The 15,846-nt window shown below is 48.9% G+C and overlaps 1 protein-coding gene across 2 annotated transcripts in view; it reads right to left on the bottom strand.

Annotated features, from left to right (window-relative positions):
- LOC140408714 (serine/threonine-protein phosphatase with EF-hands 2-like) overlaps nt 1–15,846 on the bottom strand; it is a 105,359-nt gene that overhangs the window by 20,168 nt on the left and 69,345 nt on the right. For both annotated transcript variants that reach the window (XM_072496308.1, XM_072496309.1), the window contains 4 exons: nt 6,421–6,467; nt 4,026–4,192; nt 1,009–1,045; nt 761–910 (listed from right to left, as the gene is read on the bottom strand). In XM_072496308.1, the coding sequence (XP_072352409.1) occupies nt 761–910; nt 1,009–1,045; nt 4,026–4,192; nt 6,421–6,467 (401 nt within the window). The remainder of the gene's footprint in view (nt 1–760; nt 911–1,008; nt 1,046–4,025; nt 4,193–6,420; nt 6,468–15,846) is intronic.

The raw sequence follows: 15,846 nt of genomic DNA, 5'->3' as shown, positions 1-15,846 counted from the left end.
TGTTCTAGCTATAATGGAAGTCTACATTTTGATGGAGCAAAATGTCCCTTTAAAAGCGCACTTTGGAGTGGCATGATGGTTAGCACTGCTACCTCATGGAGCTGAGGACCTGGGTTCGATCCCGGCCCCGAGTCACTGTCCGTGTGGAGTTTGCGCATTCTCCCCATGTTGGCATGGGTCTCGCCCCCACAACCCAAAGATGCGCAGGGTAGATGGATTGGCTGCGCTAAATTACCCCTTAATTGGAAAATCTTCTTAAAAAAAGATAATTTGAAAAGTTTTTTTTTTGATTTTTCCAGTTAAGGGGCAATTTAGCATGGACAATCCATCTACCCTGCACATCTTTGGGTTGTGGGGGTGAGACCCACACAGGCACGAGAAGAATGTGTATAATCCACACGGACAGTCACCCAGGGCCAGGATCGAACCCGGGTTCTCGGCGCCGTGAGGCAGCAGTGCTAACCGCTGCGCCACCGTGCTGCCCTTCACTTTGAAAAGATAAGCCAAATTTTATTATCAAATGAATGAACCGGCGTGGCTCAGTTCGTGTCACTTCCATCTAAGAGTGATGTTTGAGAAATAGAAAGAGATAGATAAATTGTAATTACTCAGAGTGTCCCGATATTCCAGTACACTTAAATAAAAGTAGCGGCATTTGAAAGAAAATACATACAGGGATTCTTTGCAAAATGAAAGCAATTAGAATAAATTATTAATAATTCAGACTGTAAATGTGATACATTAAATGTTAAGACTGTACCTTACGTCTGTTAATCTTGCTCAGGAAATCCAAATCTGTGGTTTCTGAAATACCTCCATGTATAATCAATACTTTTTCATCTATAATCGTGGCTAATGGTAACCAACTGAAAACACTCTGTATTAATTTCAGAATTTTACTGCCATGCACCTAAAGATATAAAAAATCATTAGCTGCAGAAAATATTCCAACAGTATGCCATCAATAGCTTGCAGAAGAAACACAGAAGAAGTCATCCAAATGCTTACCTGGTATTTCTGCATTACTTCCCTTGTGAAACCATACCTGAAAGGGTAAAATATAACTTGGAATTGGGAGAATTATATTTCAGGAAATGTAGGTTCATTGTGTACTATATTCTGTTTTATTACATATTTTTGGATTGCCTCTGGTGATCTACAATGTTCAGCATCAAGTTACTAACTGAATAGAGCAATGTTTCATCCATATCCATCCAAGTCTTGGCTATACTACATCTCAAGTACTGTATACAATTCTAGGCATACACTTCTAGGCACCAACATTTAGAAAGGATATATTGGCTTTAGAAGGATCGCAATTGCAAAGTTATCAGGGTTCCACAGTTCAAATTATGAGGGGTGATTTCATAAAGGAGGTTCAAGGAAGCACTTTAGAACAAAGAAAAAACCTCACCAAAAAAACTTAGTTAGAAACAACACCTGCTCAAAAGAAGAAGTTAATGGATCATGAACAGCTATACAAACTAAGCTAATACCTCCTTTTAAATAGCCTGGATATGTCAATCAAGAGGCTTGTAAAGGTAATGGACAATGAAATTGAAGGCAAACAATGTAGTTCATAGCTTCTGGGGTTCTCACCATGCACAGAGGTTTGAAACAGTTAAAGGGGAATAAAATTGAATGAGAAAAAAGAACCTCAAACGTCTCCAACGCATCAAAGGGAAGACTTTTACCTTCATTTGACACATCTTTGAACTCTCTTCCAGCATGCCAATTTCAAAGGTTTTCAAGGCTATAGAGGGAAGACTTGTCACGTAACTCCTGGCCCAGGAAAGACCCCTGACCTGAGCACCTCCAGCCCAGCCCAAGCCCTTCCAACCCCCACCTCCCCTGAACGACCCACCTCGGCACTCTGCAGGTAGGTGTCGAGAGGGTACTCTTCCCCCTAGGTGTCCCTGGTGCCTGATTCCTACTTTTAGGGACCAGTGGTGATTCATGTCTATGAGACATCTAGCTGGGGAACGGGAGCATCCCGGGATGCTGCAGCATTCCACTTCAACCTCGCTAATACTATTAAAATGGATGCTACTGAGTTTTGATCAGTTTCTTGCACTTCTGGGTGAGAATCTGACCTTCATTTTGGGGGGGGGGGGGTGAGCGACTCGATGAGTTTGATGCTCAGTGAGAAACCCGATTTGGACCACATGCCCAAAGCCAGCGGGAATCCTGGATGAAGGCTACTGACGGCCCCAGAAAATCGCCCCAGTAGACCTGCTATTAGCATATTCTGCTTTTTTCTTTCAGACAGTGCTGACCGTTTTCCAGCTATTAACACTTACTTTGGACCAATGTTTTTTTTGATGACGGTAATCCCCATTCTCTTTGCCTTTTGCTCCATGACATCTTTGTAATTTAATCACCCGTCCTTTAATCTAACCCTGAATTTCCTTTTTTCTTCCACTTGATCCTCCTTTTTCAACAGCATAAAAACCCTCTTCCTGTTTTTATAATAGATCGCAGCTTGTTAATAATTTTAAATCTGTGATTAATAGATGTGCCGTTGAAGTGGTTGGATGGAATTTGCTCACTGATCAACTGTGATATAATTGGGCAGACTGATGGTGCTGAAAGAGCGAAACTTGTTCCTATGTTTGTCTGTCCTAGATCAGTCACCTTTATCTCAGCTGGTAGAAATTTCTCTGAACATGGGTTACAAAGCTTGTTAGAAATTCATTAAAAAGACCTAGGAGCTGGGCAGCATGGTGGCACAATGGTTAACACTGCTGCTTACCGCGCTGAGGACCTGGATTTGATCCCGGCCCTGGGTCACTGCCTGTGAGGACAAAGAACAAAGAACAATACAGCACAGGAACAGGCCCTTCGGGCCTCCAAGCCTGCGCCAACCCTGGTACCTGCCTAAACTAAAACCGTCTGCACTAACGGAGTCCGTAACCCTCCATTCCCACCCTATTCATATATTTGTCTAGATGTCCCTTAAATGCGACTCGTACCTGCTCCCACCACCACCCCAGGCAGCGTGTTCCATATATTTACCACCCTCTGTGTAAAAGACTTGCCTCACACATCTGTTCTAAACTTTTCCCCACCCACTTTAAACCTATGTCCCCTAGAACTTGATTCTCCTATCCTAGGAAAGAGCATCTGACTATCCACCGTTTGTACATTCTCCCTGTGTCTGCATGGGTTTCATCCCCACAACCCAAGGATGTGCAGGGTAGGTGGATTGGCCACACCAAATTGCCCCTTAATTGGAGAAAAAAAAAAGAATTGGGAACTCAAATTAAAAAAAAGATCTCGGAGTTCCAAAGAGATGGTGATGATCATTCTTTCCTTTCATTACCAATTTTTCCTCTCCTCTTAAGGCAGTGAATTCATGCTGTGTAGAACTCCCACGGTCTTGTGATGCAGTGATAGCGTCCCTATCTCTGGACCAAAATCCCCAGGTTCAAATCCCACTTCAGGACTTGATGTCCATGGATGGTGCGTTCATAACATGGCCAACCAGATTGATTATTAGCTTGTAAATCCATCCAATTTGCATGACGCTGGGCAATAGGAGGGAAGAGTTTCCAGGTCAATCAAATTGTAGAATGGCGGGCAGCACAGTGGCGCAGTGGTAGCACTGCAGTCTCACGGCGCCGAGGTCCCAGGTTCGATCCCGGCTCTGGGTCACTGTCCGTGTGGATTTTGCACATTCTCCCCGTGTTTGTGTGGGTTTCGCCCCCACAACCCAAAGATGTGCAGGGTAGGTGGATTGAACACGTTAAATTGCCCCTTAATTGGAAAAAATGATTTGGGTACTCTAAATTTATATAAAAAAATAAAACTTGTAGAATGGCAAACCACTGCTTTATTTTACCAAGTATTATCCAGAGAAGACGATAGAATTAAATGGCACTGTGAGACAGCAGTGCCAACCACTGTGCCACCGTGCCGCATCCTGAAGCCGACTGAAGCAGTTCCATTGCCACAAGATTGGAAGAGTCACTGAATATGCACTGACATTGGAGGGAATCAACACAACGGTGAGTTATGCTGTGTACCTTAAATTGATGACATAATCTTCATGGTTTCCTCTGTTTAAATAGACTCCCTTTGGATAAACCAGTAGAAGTGAAAACAAGATCATCAGAATCTCAATAGAATATTTCCCTCTGTCAACATAGTCACCATTGAAGATGTACACTTTTTCTGGTGATGGGAGCCCATTCTGGTCAGGGAAGAAGAATAAATCTAAATTAGTAACAAAAGCAATTTTCTCACATTAACTATGCCAGCGGTGCAGTAACACACAGGCCATTTCCCACACAGCCACCCATTATGGATCTATCCTAATTTTTATTTCCTTAATACATTATCATTCAGTCCCAATTTCCCCCAGTGAGCGTCCTCCCACAATCCCATGTTCAAAGCATCGAAGCTGCAGCAGCAGGCAATACTAATTGCAAATAAGGCTGACAAAAATTTCCAATCCATGATCCCAAAAGCAGAGATTCCAGCTGTAAGTGTCAGATTGCAGAATCACATCTGGGGCGGGATTTACTGAACAACCCACTGCGTGTTTTTCGGCAGCGCAGGCAGAATGGTGTCAGGACTAACGGTCAAAAGCTTGGCTATAGAGATAGGAACATCTTAAAAAGGACGAAACACAAGTTGAGAGTGACAAGAAAAGCACTTGCATTTTCATAGCATCTTTCATGACCAAACGACTCAAGTATTGTACAGCCAATGAGGTACTTTTGAAATGCATTCACTTTTGTAATGTAGGAGAGCGGAGAATCGGCGCCAGCGTGATCAGCGCGGTGCCAGTCGGGGGCCACTCTATGCCCCCCCCCCACAGCGATGCTCCACCTGGGATGGGCCGAGCGGCTGCAAAATAAATCTGAATCCCGCCGGCGCTGTCCACATGTGGTCTTATCCGGCGGGACCTCGGCGTGTATGCATCTGGGGGCGGCCTGGTTGGGGGGGGGGGGTGTTTCTCCGCTGTGGCCTAGCCCGCAATCGGGGCCTAACGATCAGCGGGCCGGCCTCTCGGGCTGGGGGCCTCTTTTGTTCCGCGCCAGCCCCTGTAGCCCTACGTCATGTTGCGTGGGACTGGCGCGGAGAAGGGAGCCACTGCGCATGCGCGCAGTGGCGCCGGTCGCAGTGCGCATGCGCATACCCGCGGCGCCCATTTGACGCCGGCATTGGCAGCTGGAGCGGCGTGGGTCGTCCAGTGCCATGCTGGCCCCCTGTAGGGGTCAGAATCGCTGCTCCTGAGGGCATGTTGACGCCATCGTGAAACGCGATGGCGTTAACAACGGCGTCAACACTTAGCCTCAGGATCAGAGAATCCCGCCCGGTGTATCTGTCAGTGTGGTCCTCCCTCAGGAGCAGGAACTTCCAGAGATTAGGATCTTGGTAGCTAAAATTGCAAAGTTGGGGTGGTTACAGATGCTCAAGAGGCCAGAATTGGGGTTGCACATGTATCTTGGGGGGTTGTGGGGCTGGAGATAAGTGAGGACATGGACAAGGCTGAAAACAGGGATGAGAATTTTAAACTCAAGTCAGTTGAGTCATTGTTTAGCTGGGGATCAATGGGCATGGGGGTGATAGGAGAACGGGAATTAGTATGGGTTAGGAAAAGGGTAGCAGAGCTTTGGATGACCCCAGATTTAAGGAGGCTAGAGCCTGCAAAGTCAGCCAGAGTGTGTTTGTGTAGTTAAGTCTAGAGGCTTAGATGAGAGTTTCAGCAGCAGATAAGCTGAGGCAGGGGTGGAGTTGGGTGCTGTTGAGGATATGCCCTACTCAAATCCAGCTTGCAGCCAACAAGTTCAATTATCATGTGCATTTCTGGGTCTCAGCGAGGCTATTTTGTATTAGTTAGTATTGACTGGAAATTCAGTACCATTGTATCTCTATATGCTTTATAAACAGTGGGCATGATTTAATGGCTGTATTGCGCTTGAGCGAGAGTATGCCGAGGATGTTAAATCGCAGGAGAGGTCAAAATCGAGAACCGTGCCGAGCGCCCATCTTTTGGTGATCTAACCGGCCCACTCCTGTTGGCAAAATCAGGATCCCGCCGTGGTGCGGTGAGAAACTATCAGTTTTATGAAAAGAAATTCAACAATCCACTTGCAAAATCTCAGTTGGAAATATATGCATTTTACATTGGTAAAAGACCTCTGAAAATCCCACAGTAACTTCACCCAGATTAATAATAAACAAAAGGATTCTTGAAGGACAGTTGCGCTGTTAGATTTGACCAACTTTGAATTGTGTTGTAAATTATTACATTTTAAGTGATGAACTGACTTAGAACACTCATGAGGGTAGGGGTGTTAAAGGAAGGGTTGGGGACCATTAAAATAGATACAGATATAATATTGCTTCCAAAGCACAGCATTATACACAAAAACAATATGTCAATTGGTTTTCAAAAATATGTAAACATACCTTATAAAATATTAAAAATAAGTCATCCAATTTTCCATGCAAGTCACCTATAAAATCCATGGAGAAAATAACACAATTATTTTGTTAGTGAACAATTGGTTCAACAGAAAAAAGTATAATCAAAGATTGCATAGTAAGAAAGAAAATCTGCAAACATTGAAAATCAAAAATAAAGATAGAAACAGCTGCTAGAAAGATAGAAACAACTGGTATATGGGGTCCAGTTAGGTTGTCGAAAGAGAATAGACAGGTTTAGGATGTTTAGGTGAGTCTGATGGTGTGTAATACCTAAAATACCATTTTTGCAGAAGACTTAATTTGCGAATTTCCAGCATTTTTCATTTTGAGATGGATTGTGGATTATCTTGACTGTTAGAGAAATTAAATGTTTTATTTAAATATGTTTTGATGCGTTGGGTGTTCTGGATCACATACAGGTCACCAACACTTGAAGTAGTGCAACACTATTTTATTAAAAGGTTAACTATTTAAACATACTTGAACTGTGGGTAAATACGATACCAGCTTTAACTAAAGACCTTTGCCTTGTCCTAACCAGTTGATGCATTCAGCACATGGTGAATGTCTGTGTTGCAGGCTCTGAGCTCTGTGCTCCTAGCTAGCTGCTACTCGAATGAGCGGGAACTCTGATGTCCCCTGTCTTTATAGTGCGTGTGCTCTCACTGGTGATTGGCTGCGGTGTTGTGTATGTTGATTGGTCCCACTGTGTGTCCATCAGTGTGTGTCTGCACCATGATATACTGGTGTATATTATGACATCCCCCCTTTTATATAAGAAAATATGCCTGCGTGACAATAAATAGTGTGTGGTGAATGTTCCTGACTAGTTGTGTGCAAAATATTTACAGGACTATGTACATAAAACTAAGCTATTTACATGGGAAGGTGTCTGGTGCAGAAAAAAACAGTGTGTCACACAAATAACGAGATGAACACTATATACAAACCACTTGAACAATTAAACGGAAGAACAGAACAGACCAGAGAGTCCATTAGTGCAAAGTTCACAAATTAAGTCTCTGAGGTGGGCGACGAATTCTGGTTGACCGCCTCAAGGGTGGCACACCACTCATCGTCTGGATCGATGCTGTATACCGCAGCTGGTGTCTTTGCTTCGGGGACAGCCTGTTTTTCGTTACGACACCGACTCGAAAAGGCACCTTGAGGTCCTGGGTGTCACTGCTGCGTGGGAGGTCAGAATCGGACTCGGTGACCATGGCTTGAATTGCCCGAACATTCCTGCGAGGCTGGTTGAAGCGATATGAATTGGAAGGCTAAGCTGCTCGACAGCAGGCAGCATAGTGGCCAAGTCTTCCACATAGTAGGCATTGTCGAGATTTTGCGGGCATTGCCACTTTAAATGGGCGGAGCCACAGTTGCTGCACGTCATGACGTCAACACGTTCGCTGCGCCACCGCGCATGCGCGGTGCGGTCCTGCGCATTACGTTCCTCCATGTCGCCGTCCCCTCATTTGGTGCGTACAAGCATGGGAGTGCGTGAAAAGTACGCGAAATGGCCGCCCTCATCCAGGCTGAGGCCCTGGAGGTGTTCAATTACTTGGACCCGCTCCGCCTCGTGGGGACCTTGCCGCGCCGTTTCAGCCGCTTGTATATGGGAGTACCGACTGGTGGCAACTTCGTGTAGGACACAGGTCTCGATGGCGGTCACTAGGGTGAGTTGCTTTACTTTGAGGAGCTGCTGACGTAGGGGGTCCGACTGAACACCGAAAACGATCTGGTCGCGTACCATGGAGTCGGAGGTGGTCCCATAGCTGCAAGATTGCGCAAGGATGCGGAGGTGCATTAAAAAGGATTGGAAAGGTTCGTCCTTACCCTGCAAACGCTGCTGGAACACGTAGCATTCAAAACTTTCATTCACCTCTACGCTGCAGTGAGTGTCAAATTTGAGGAGAACCGTCTTGAACTTCGTCTTGTCTTCGTCATCTGCAAAGGTGAGAGAGTTGAAAATATGGATGGCATGGTCCCCGGCCGTGGAGAGGAGAAGAGCAATATTTCTGGTGTCCGAGGCGCCATTCCTGTCCATGGCTTCGAGGTTGAGCTGGAAGCGCTGTTTGAAAATCTTCCAGTTGGCCCCGAGGTTGCCAGCGATGCGGAGCGACGGCGACGGGCTGATGTTGTCCATGTTGCAGAATGACGGAATGCTGCCGGAAGACAGATCACTTGCAGGTAGGTCTAAGAAGTGCTAGTATGCAACCACTCCTGGTATCATGATGTGTTGGGTGTTCTGGATCACATACAGGTCACCAACACTTGAAGTAGTGCAACACTATTTTATTAAAAGGTTAACTATTTAAACATACTTGAAGTGTGGGTAAATACGATACCAGCTTTAACTAAAGACCTTTGCCTTGTCCTAACCAGTTGATGCATTCAGCACATGGTGACTGTCTGTGTTGCAGGCTGTGAGCTCTGTGCTCCTAGCTAGCTGCTACTCGAATGAGCGGGAACTCTGATGTCCCCTGTCTTTATAGTGTGTGTGCTCTCACTGGTGATTGGCTGCGGTGTTGTGTATGTTGATTGGTCCCACTGTATGTCGATCAGTGTGTGTCTGCACCATGATATACTGGTGTATATTATGACATGTTTCATAGATGCTGAAATAATCTAAATTCGGACTTCCGGTGGCGGCTATGAGGGAGTAAGTCGTGCATTTGGTGGCTCTCTCTCCGGTCAGACTTTTAGACCTTTCCCCCCGACTTTTTCGAACTTTTGAGCGCTGGAGGGGAAAACAACAGCACTGTAGATCTGGATCCATACAGAGTTGTATGGACTTAAGGAGTAGAAGGGAGCGAAAACAGGTGAGGAAGGGGCTGAACAAAGGTGGTGTGGAAGTTCAAGTGGGAGGAAAGATGGCCGACGAACGGACCACGGAACGGACGGTCCAGGCAGCACTGGACAACATGCTGAAGGTCATGAAGGAGAGCTTTGCAGCACTGAAGTGGGATAATTTGGAATCGCTTCAGAAAGCGGTGGAGCGACTGGACCAAAAGCTGGACGCCCAGGATGAGAAGGTCCAGGCATTGGAGAAGACAGTGGAGGAGCAGGCGGATTTCCAAACGGTAGCAGAAGTGGAAATTAGAAAGTTGAAGGAGCAACAATCAAGGCTGATGGACACGCTGGAGGACCTGGAAAATAGATCTCGCCGGCAGAATCTGAGAATCATTGGGCTCCCGGAGGGGATCGAGGGAGTGGATGCCAACGGTGTATGTGGCAGACATGCTGCAGAAGCTGGTGGGAGATGATTTCTCCCCACGTCGGTTGGAGCTGGACAGGGCACACAGAGTGAAGGCGAGGCAGCCGCGAGTGCCCTCCCCCCCTCCCACCTCCCGGGCGATGGTGGACTGGGGCGAAATTCTCCCAAAACGGCGCGATGTCTGCCGACTGGCGCCCAAAACAGCGCCAATCAGACGGGCATCGCGCCGCCCCAAAGCTGCGGAATGCTCCGCATCTTTGGGGGCCAAGCCCCAACATTGAGGGGCTAGGCCGACGCCGGACGAATTTCCGCCCCGCCAGCTGGCGGAAACGGCCTTTGGTGCCCCGCCAGCTGGCGCGGAAATGACATCTCCGGGCGGCGCATGCGCGGGAGCGTCAGCGGCCGCTGACAGTTTCCCACGCATGCGCAGAGGAGGGAGTCTCTTCCGCCTCCGCCATGGTGGAGACCGTGGCGGAGGCGGAAGGGAAAGAGTGCCCCCACGGCACAGGCCCGCCCGCGGATCGGTGGGCCCCGATCGCGGGCCAGACCACCGTGGGGGCACCCCCCAGGGCCAGATCGCCCCACGCCCCCCCCCAGAACCCCGGAGTCCGCCCACGCCACCTTGTCTCGCCGTTCAAAAGGTGGTTTAATCCACGCCGGCGGGACAGGCAATTTATCGGCGGGACTTCGGCCCGTCCGGGCCGGAGAATCCAGCGGGGGGGGCCCGCCAACCGGCGCGGCCCGATTCCCGCCCCCGCCGAATATCCGGTACCGGAGACTTCGGCAACCAGCTGGGGCGGGATTCACGGCAGCCTCCGGCGATTCTCCAACCCGGCGGAGGGTCGGAGAATGACGCCCCAGGTTCCATAGATTCGTGAACCAAGGAGCGGGTCCTACAGTGGGCCAAGAACACAAAGAGCTGCTCATGGAACAACAGTGTCCTGCACATCTATCAGGATCTGAGCCAGGAGGTGGCCAGAAGGAGAGCAGCCTACAGACAAATTAAAGAGATCCTGTTTAAAAAGGTCAAGTTCGGGCTACTTTTTCCGGCGCGGTTTTGGGCCACATACCGGGAACAGCAACATTATTTTGACAACCCGGAGGAAGCGATGGACTTTGCGAAGGGGCATGGACTGGTGCCGAACTGAGGACCCATGGACTCAAGTTAGAGTGTTTCAAGGGATGTTTGCATTTGTTTGTGGATTGCCCTTCGTGTTAGCGATGTCATTCGGCATGTTCTTTTACTTCAAATTTGGGTGTTGTGTTTATTTTTGCCTGTTTGAAAGTTTTAAAGTTAAAACCAAAGTCATAGTTCAAGGTTAAGTTATTGGGTGCTGGGGGGCTGTACGGGTTCTTTTTGCTATTTTTCTGGTAATGTTGGGAGGGGGTGGGTGGTAGCGCCTACCTCATTATACAGTCTGAATTGCACTATTGTGGGGCGAGCTTTGTTCTTTGTTTGTTTTCTCTCGGTTTCGGTCCCAGAGCGATTGCTCGAACAGGGCTGTTCTGGGGAAGTGGTGTTGATGGGCGGGGGGGGGGAGGGGAGCGGGGGGGATAATAGGTGGGAGACATAGTCGCGCCGGAGTAGAGAGTCACCAGGCTAGTTGCTTTGAGCTAGTCAACGGGAGCGAGGTGGGGGGGGGGGGGTGGGGGGGGGGGGTATACAGCCAGTATATGGCAGGGGTTAGGTTACAGGGGGTTGTAGCGGGGGCGGGGGGGGGGGGACATAATCTGCTGACGAGGGAGGGAACTGAACCAGGTAACAGGGACGAGGTCGGGGGTGGGAGCTGCCAAGAGGCGGACCGGGGAGGGCATGGCACATGGGCAGGGGGTGGGCCCAAGAAGGGGGATGGCTGATCGACGCACACAATGGAGGTTAGAGGTGGGATTGTTGGCAGATGAGGGTGTGTGTGAGAGAGTGGGGAAATGCATGCAGAACTACCTGCAGGTCAACGATACAGGGCAGTCTCAGCAGCGGTGCTCTGGGAGACACTGAAGGCAGTGGTGAGAGGGGAACCGATCTCAATCCGAGCCCGTAGGGACAGAACGGACAGGGCGGAGATGGACAGACTGGTTCAGGAGATGATACAGACGGACAGGGAATATGCGGAGTCCCCGAGGGCAGAGCTACTTAGGGAACGATGGAGACTGCAGGCGGAGCTGGGGGCGCTATCCACTGGGAAGGCCGTAGAGCAGCTCAGAAAGGTAAGGGGCGCGGTGTATGAGTATGGGGAGAAAGCCAGCAGAATGCTTCCACAGCAACTTAGGAAGAGGGAGGCGGCCAGGGAATTAGGGACGGTAGTGGACAGGGCAGGGAACCGGGTTGGAGACCCGGCAGGATTGAACAGGGTATTCAGGGACATTTACAGCAAGCTTTATACTTCGGAACCCCCAACGGGGCTGGAGGGGATGAGGCGCTTCTTAGATGGACTGACCTTCCCAAAGGTGGGCAGGGGGATGGAAGAGGGGCTGGGGGTACCGATTAGGGCTGAAGAAGTAATGGGAGGCCTGAAGGCCATGCAGTCGGGTAAAGCCCCAGGGCCAGATGGGTATCCAGTGGAGTTCTACAAAATGTTCTCGAGGATAGTGGGCCGTTGCTGGTTAGGGTGTTTAACGAGGCAAGGGGCAATGGGGTGTTACCCCCGACGATGTCGCAAGCCACCATCTTGCTGATATTAAAACGGGATAAAGGTCCGGGGGGGGGGGGGGGGTAGAACACAAGGTCTCGCTCTACGCGGATGACCTGCTTTTGTACGTGTCGGATCTAGTGGCAGGGATGGACGGGATTATGGAAATCCTAGGGGAATTTGGCCGGTTTTCGGGGTACAAGTTGAACATGGCAAAGAACGAGATGTTTGTGGTGCAGGCGAGGGGTCAGGAGAATAGGCTGAGGGAGCTACCGTTTAGGCTGCTTGGGGAAAGTTTTAGGTATTTAGGGATACAAGTGGGGCGGGACTGGGGCAGGATGCATAAGTTGAACTTGTCTAGGCTGGTGGAGCAAATGAGGAGCGAGTTTCGGAGATGGGATGCGCTCCCGCTGTCACTAGCGGGGAGAGTACAGACGGTGAAGATGACGATCCTCCTGAGATTCCTGTTTATTTTTCAGTGTCTCCCTATTTTCATTCCGCGGTCCTTCTTTAAAAGGATCAATAAAATCATCCTAGGATTTGTTTGGGTGGGGAAGTTTCCGCGGGTAAAGAGGAGGATGCTGGAACGGAACCGTAGTGAGGGGGGACTGGCGTTGCCGAACCTCAGCAACTACTACTGGGTGGCTAACATAGCCACGATAAGAAAATGGATGGTGGGTACAGGGTCGGGTTGGGGTCGGGTGGAGGCTGCTTCGTGCAGGGGCACCAGCTTGGCAGCCCTGGTAACGGCTCCTCTGCCGCTCCCGCCGGCCAGGTACTCCACCAGCCCTAGTGGTGGCGGCTCTGCGGATTTGGGGCCAATGGAGGAAGCATGCGGGGGAAATGGGAGCATCGGTCTAGTCCCCAATATGCGACCACCACCGATTTGTCCCAGGGAAGATGGACGGCGGGTTTCGAGCTTGGCGGAGGGCGGGGGTGGGAAGGATGGCCGACTTATTCCTGGAAGGGAGCTTCGCGAGCATGAGGGCACTGGAGGAGAAGTTCGGGCTGGCAAGGGGAAATGACTTTCGGCACTTGCAGGTGCGGGATTTCATACGTAGACGGGTCCCGTCCTTTCCACGCCTTCCCCCAAGGGGGATTCAGGACAGGGTAGTTTCCAGCAGAGAGGTAGGAGAGGGGAGAGTCTTGGATATTTATAAGGAGCTTATGGGAGCGGAGGACACAGGGACCGAGGAACTGAATCTCAAGTGGGAGGAGGAGCTTGGTGGGGAGTTGGAGGGAGGCGTATGGGCAGACGCTCTGAGGAGGGTAAATGCAACCGCAATATGTGCCAGGCTCGGCCTGATTCAGTTCAAGGTAGTTCACCGGGCCCACATGACGGTGGCCCGGATGAGTAAATTCTTTGGGCTGGAGGACAAGTGTGCTAGATGTGCAGGAGGACCTGCGAACCATGTCCACATGTTCTGGGCGTGCCCAAAACTCAGGGGGTACTGGCAGGGATTTGCAGACGTCATGTCCCGGGTACTGAAAACAAGGGTGGCGATGAGTCCAGAGGTGCCGATTTTTGGGGTGTCGGAGGACCCGGGAGTCCATGAGGGGATAGAGGCCGACGTTGTGGCCTTTGCTTCCCTGGTAGCCCGCCGACGAATACTGTTGGCCTGGAGGGACTCAAAGCCCCCAAAGACCGAAGTATGACTGTCGGACATGGCAAGTTTTCTCGGCTTGGAAAAAAATCAAGTTTGCCTTACGAGGATCACTATCGGGGTTCGCCCAGAGGTGGCAACCATTCATCGACTTCTTTGCGGGGAATTAATCGTCAGCGGGTGGGAGGGGGGGGGGTAGAATAGTGTAGAGTAGGAGGGAAGAATAGGCCGGTCTATTTGCGACAGATGAACTGTTATTTGCACTATGTTTTTGGAATTGATATTTGCACACTAATGTATATTTTTACTGTTTACAATGCCAAAAATACCTCAATAAAATTATTTGTTAAAAAAAAAAGAAATAATCTAATTTCCAATGACTCCAGCATATGCTTTATTCTGATTGCAATTGTCAGCAAGAGTGGGCCGTGAATAAGGGTGAACAAAATTTGTCTCACTGCCCTCCGTATATTGTTGTTGATTCTCTTCCCACACCTCATGGTGCACAAGGCAGATTTCCATATGTTCCCAGAGTGAAATGAAATGAAATGAAAATGAAAAGAGTGAGGCTCTTTTTCCTGGAACAGGTCACTCACCTGTCGCCAGGCCCTCAGTATATAGAAGGGGAAAATAATCATCCAGAACTGGAACTCCTGCTGGAAGTTGAGTGCACAGACTTTAGGTGAGGGCAGGATTGAGTTCAGCTATGGTTGAATAGGCCTGTCAACATCCACAGTCTGGATGCTAATATGTCTGAGCGACCAAAGTATGTGGGGTCGCACCTGAACATGAGGCTAATGTGTCTTTAGAAGACGTAAAAAGATCATTTCCTGAATGGAGTTTGAGTGGCACTGTTTAAAAAAATATAAATCCCAAGAGACAGTGCCTACATTGTTTTCCAGTTATACTGGAGTTGAATTGTCCCAGTCACTTCATAATCTCCTGTCTATAATAACTCCGAGGAAAGCTGTCGTAAACAAAGATGGATTTATTTACATATTTACAGCAGTCTGGGTCATGCAGTATCTCACTCTCAGTGCAATCCTAGCTGGGAAGTCTTGTTTTGCCAGGCACTGAGTTGGGCCTGTTATTAAACTTAGCTCATAACGAGCCCCAGGTGGTTGGTTTCCGCCCCCTACTTGGGAAATCTGTACTCCTGTGAGTCCCACGGGAAGATCAATCATTGTTTCCCCATCGTCCTCGTGGGGGTTATGACATTGTCCTTTAGGAAGGTTTAAAAAGGCTTGGGGAGACCAAACTAAGCAAAAGTAAACAACATTTATTTTACAACAATTATATACAAGAGTACCGGTAAAATCGCACTCGGTACTCTCTTTCTTGTCAGTCAGTTCCAGACTGGCCAACCTTTTATACAAGTGCGGGTAAGCTACCCTGCCCCTAGCGGGGGAGCTCGTACTCCTCAAGGAGCACGGGGAAAACAATCATCCCACACAATAGGTCCCATGCTGGTTATTACAGAAAGGTAATATTTTTGACTCCAGCTTGCAATGTGGACAAAGTCAGGTGATCAGACATGCCACCTGCTCGACAGGTGACCCATGCTTCATTTGAATATATCTGACTACGGGCGACAGGCATCAAACAGACATAGGCAGTTGTGAAAGGGCAAGAATTCAGCTAGCTCCCACAGGGAGATGGGGAATGGGGTGTGGATTTGGGAGCTGGTCTTGGAAGTATTGAACATAGACCAACAGCAGACCAAAATATATCTCTGAAGCCAAGAATCAAAGCTGTTTTCCTGACCACACAACAAATACCTCCCCAAAAAGTCTGTTAGATCCTTAAGGTACAAATAGGCGTAACAAACACAGTGCACATTTTGCTTATTTTGTATCTGAAAATGTCAATTGGGATGGCACAACCATGGTAGAACTCCAAGCTGCAGGTGTATCATCATCCTGTTCAAAACAGCAGGATTGCCAATTTAAAGAGCCACCTG

Source organism: Scyliorhinus torazame, chromosome 3, assembly GCF_047496885.1.
Source record: "Scyliorhinus torazame isolate Kashiwa2021f chromosome 3, sScyTor2.1, whole genome shotgun sequence".
NCBI lineage: Eukaryota > Metazoa > Chordata > Chondrichthyes > Carcharhiniformes > Scyliorhinidae > Scyliorhinus > Scyliorhinus torazame.
Note: the sequence above shows the minus strand (reverse complement) of the source record. Positions and strands in the feature narration are given on the sequence as shown.